A 5,000-nucleotide genomic window follows, 5' to 3' on the forward strand; every position below is an offset into this window, starting at 1 on the left:
AAGAGGGAGAAGGAAGAAAGGAGAAGGAGATGAATAAGAAAAAGACGAAAAAAAGGAAAAGAAGAAGAAGAAGAAGAAATAGAGGAAGAAGGAAAAAAGAAAAAGAAGAAGAAAAAAAGAAATAGAGGAAGAAGGAAAAAATTAAGAAGAAGAAGAAGGAGAACCGTAATTGTAAGTAAATAAAAAGAAAAGAAAAGGGAGAAGGTAGATGGGGAGGAAGAAGAAGAAAAGGGAGAAGAAGAAGAATGAGGATAAGAAGAAAATGATAAAGGAGGAATAGGAAATAGTAGTAATAGTAGTAGCAGTACTAGAAGACGAAGAAAAGAGAATCGTGATAAAGAAAAGAAGAGTAGAGAAGGTAAAAGTGAGGAAAAATAAATAGGAAAATAGAAGGAGAGAGAGAGAAAAAAAAGATATATACAAGAAAGAATATGAGAAGAAAACGAATATCCGAAATAAAAAGAATGTAGAATAAGTTTCGCAAGATGACATCCCACTCGACCCACCCAGCCCACTAACCAGAAGAAAGAATGGAAGTTACGAAAATACAAGAATAACTACAAGATTAACGAAAGTATTTGAATAACTAACACCGAGGGATAGAAATAAACAAATGACAGAATAATGACAAGATAAGAACAGGCAAATAACACGCAAATGATCGGCGTCTGGCAAGCAATTTGATCAGTAAATGACACGTGAATGACAGACAAGTGATAGGCCTAGCAAGCATTTGATGAGTGAGGTGACATTCAAATGACAGATGATTGAATAACAATATCGTTACCAAGGGCAACCACGTGCCACAAAAAGACAACAACAACACGACAAACAAAGAACAACAACACGACAGAAAAAACAGCAACATCAACATCACAACAGACAAAGACAAAACAACACAACGAACAATAACAATAACATTACGACAAACAAAAACAAAGACAACAACAATAACAACACGACAAACAAAAACCATAATAACCTAACAAAGACAGCAACAACAAATAAACAAACACAACAACACCACCACAACGAACAAGAACAACAACAACACAACACACACAAAAACAAAAAACAAAAACAACACAACTGCCAAGAACACAGGCGAGTGACCGCGTGAGGGACCAGTGAACAGAAGAAGACCACTTTAAAACTTCCTCAAGTGTTCGTCACTTTCTTGAAACTTCCTTGAAACTTCCTTGGGACTTTCTCTCTCAACCTCGTTCGCTCGTAGTGAAAATGGGCCCACTTTGTCAGGCGTCTTCTTCAGACCAGGATATCATTTTGCTTCTCTCTCTCTCTCTCTCTCTCTCTCTCTCTCTCTCTCTCTCTCTCTCTCTCTCTCTCTCTCTCTCTATATATCTATCTATCTATCTATCTATCTCTCTATCTCTCTCTCTCTCTCTCTCTCTCTCTCTCTCTCTCTCTCTCTCTCTCTCTCTCTCTCTCTCTCTCTCTCTCTCTCTCTCTCTCTCTCTCTCTCTCTTCTGTCTCTCCTCTCTGTCTCTCTCTCTCTCTCTCTCTCTCTCTCTCTCTCTCTCTCTCTCTCTCTCTCTCTCTATCTCCTCTCTCTCTCTCTCTCTCTCTCTCTCTCTCTCTCTCTCTCTTCTCTCTCTCTCTCTCTCTCCCCTCATATCTCTCTCTCTTCTCTATATCTCTCGTCTCTATATATATTAGATATATATATATATATATTTATATATATATTTATATATACATGTGTGTGTGTGTTAGCGTGTGTGTGTGTGTGTGTGTGTGTGTGGTGTGTGTCTGTGTGTGTGTGTGTGTGTGTTGTGTGTGTGTGTGTATGTGTGTATGTATATATATATATATATATATATAATTATATATATATATATTATATATATATTATTATATATGCATATGTATATATACACCGTTTTGTATTTTCCTTTTTTTCCTTTCATTCTTCCTCTGTGACTGTGTTTTTAGGGTTGTATATATCTTGCTTTGTTTGTTTTCATTCTATCTATGTCTATTAAACTGTCTATCTCCCTGTCTCTTCCCGGTATCTCCTACCCATTATACACACACACGTATATCTATATCTATCCTTATCTATTCATCTACCTAGCTATTCTAATATATTTTTTTATCATTATATGTATCCACTTATCCTAATACATTATTTTCTTTTTTCTTATCAAGAACATTTTTTTTCACGATACGGATGTCCACACAAGCTCAAAGGTTGCGATATCAAGAGATTAAATTTATCTATAAACTTGTCTATTTGTTGATTATTTAGTGAAACAGCTTCCAGTGTTGTTGTTTTTATTTTTATATATATCTATTTTTTATATATATCGAGTTGCTTCTTCACCGCACATCATCAGCATTCTCTCTCTCTCTCTCTCTCTCTCTCTCTCTCTCTCTCTCTCTCTCTCTCTCTCTCTCTCTCTCTCTCTCTCTTTCCTCTCTCTCTCTCTCTCTCTCTCTCTCTCTCTCTCTCTCTCTCTCTCTCTCTCTCTCTCTCTCTCTCTCTCTCTCTCTCTCTCTCTCTCTCTCCCTCCCTCCCTCCCCCCCTCTCTCTCTCATTCTCTCTCTCCCTCCCTCTCTCCCAAACACCAAATGCATCCCTCCTCTCACATCCGTACCCACTCGACCACATCTCCAAATTAAAAACATCTAAACGCCAAACTTTCTCTCTCTCTCTCTTTGCAGAATACAGTATTCCGTCGGCAAGTTGCATCGGAAGCGCAGAAGAGAAACAGCCAGAAAATACCCGCAGTTTAGTTTGACTTCGAAAACACTAAAGTGATGAGAATTCAACTCCGGAAGGAAGGAAGGAAGGCGGATCTCACTGATGAATATATTTTTCTCGCTTTTTTTTAATCCATGGATTTTGAAAAAAAAATAGTTTCACTTGTATTTGCGTTTGAGAAGTAATAGAGTGTTGTATTGAGGATTTTTTCTTTTTCTTTTTTGGAGGGGGGTATTAGAATTATTTGGGAAAAAAAGGTGGAGGATAATAATGTTAGTAATATTGATACACTGTTTGAATTTTAAGACCATACCTGGATGATACACGTGAAAGAAAGAGGAAAATACACAAAATGAAAAAGGGTTTTATCTCCCATGAACATAGTGAGACGAGAGCCTATGCTAGTGCACCGTATATACAGGATGAACTGAAACTGAAAAAAATAGTAATCCTTAGATAAAAAAAAATGAAAATCTGAATAAGACATTACTAGAGATTAACAAAACAAAGACAAACAAACTAAGAAAAAAAAGTACACGATCAAACTCAACGAAACCAACCAGCAAAGAACAAATGAACAAATAAATCAAGAAACAGAAATATAACACTTAGAAAAAAAACAATAACAACAAATAAAAAAAGAATAAAAACACTAAAACAAATAAACCCAAAAAACAAAAACAGAAAAAACAACAACAAAAAAAAGCAAAATTCTCTCAGAGCACCGAAAACATATGACAACAAGACAACAACATGGGTTTCACAAGGTAAGGAAACCAGCTTCTAGTTTCTAGCTTCTAGTTTCTAGTTTGTAGTTTCTAAGGGGCTTTTGGCATTGTTATACAACCTCTAGAAACCACCAATAACCTCCTAACCATAGGACTTGATGAGAGAACTTGTGTGGTTTCAAGTAAGTTAGGGTAAGTTAGTTAACTGAGATGGTGATCTGTTTATGCGTGTGTGTGCCAAAGCTTGGTGATAAAGGGTTATGGTGATATAAAAAGAATTGTTGTTTTTGTTATGATTGAGGTGATAATGCTGTTTGTTTTATTCTTCGTCGTTATTATAGATGTGTTATGATTTCATTGATGTTTTTATTGTGAACATCATTATCATCATTATCTTCATTATCATTATTATCATTATTGAGTATTATTATCATTTTCATTATCATTATTGTTATTATTACTATTACTATTGTCTTTGCAATAATCATTATCATTATTTTTGTCATCATCATCATTATCCTTATTAATATTATCATGATCATTATTATCATAATAATCGTTCTTTTCTCTATGATAATGATAATTATCCTTGCTATCAATACTATCATTAACATTATAATTATTATCATTATCATCATCATTATCATTATTATTGTAATTATTATCATTATCATCAATATTATCATCATCATTATCATTACTATTACTATTATCATTATTATTATTGTCATCATCAGTGTTATTGTCATTGTCATTATCATCATTAAAATTGCTATTACCATCATTATTATCACTATTGTTATCATCATCTTTGTTGTTGTTAGTGTTATTATTAGATTTATCATTAGTAGTAGTTTTATTACATTATATCATATGATTGCTATTTATATCGTTATCATTTTTATCATTATTATTGTTGTTCTTGTTATTATTAATATCATCCTCATTGATATCATTATTATTATTTATATTATTAACACTATCATTATCATTATTATCATTATTAGTAATGTTATTATTATTATCATTGTTATTAGTATCATTGTCCTTAGTATCATTATCCTTATTATCATCATCATCATCATTATCAGCATTATCACCATCATTATTTTATTACCGTCATATCATATCATGACATCATTTTTTATATGGTTTCTACGATGCCAAAAATCGTCTCTATCGTTAATAATCACGATGACATTCATTATCCTTCTGTTTCATTAACTCAACATTAATTCGCTAATTTAAAACATTTTCCTTTTTCCTTTTTTTGTATACATCTATTTTTTTCCTCTCTCTATTTCAACATTTCTTCGAACTGTTAAAAAAAATAACTATAATAAAATAAAGATAAAAATTCTCGTTTGACGTAATTGAAAGTGGGAAAAATATAAAGAAAAAAGGGATGATCTTAAAAACAACAAAAAAAGAGAAAAAAAAGAGAAATTATACTACGAATTGCGGGTTTATCTCAGCGGTGTGTTTGTGCAGGATATTGTGTTAGTGATAAGACTCAACTGAGGAATAGTGTTTGGTTTGATTCACTT

At 33.0% G+C, this 5,000-nt stretch overlaps 1 protein-coding gene across 1 annotated transcript in view; it reads left to right on the forward strand.

Annotated features, from left to right (window-relative positions):
* Window positions 1-5,000, forward strand: part of LOC122250046 (uncharacterized) — a gene marked incomplete in the record, with an annotated part of 57,959 nt that overhangs the window by 41,400 nt on the left and 11,559 nt on the right. Inside the window, 1 exon segment of the mRNA XM_086547288.1 lies at window positions 2,693-3,492. Coding sequence (XP_086403414.1) covers window positions 3,479-3,492 — 14 coding nt within the window.

The sequence above is a fragment of the Penaeus japonicus genome, unplaced genomic scaffold, assembly GCF_977035675.1.
Source record: "Penaeus japonicus unplaced genomic scaffold, GWHDUDI00000001_assembly GWHDUDI00000019, whole genome shotgun sequence".
Classification (NCBI taxonomy): Eukaryota; Metazoa; Arthropoda; class Malacostraca; order Decapoda; family Penaeidae; genus Penaeus; species Penaeus japonicus.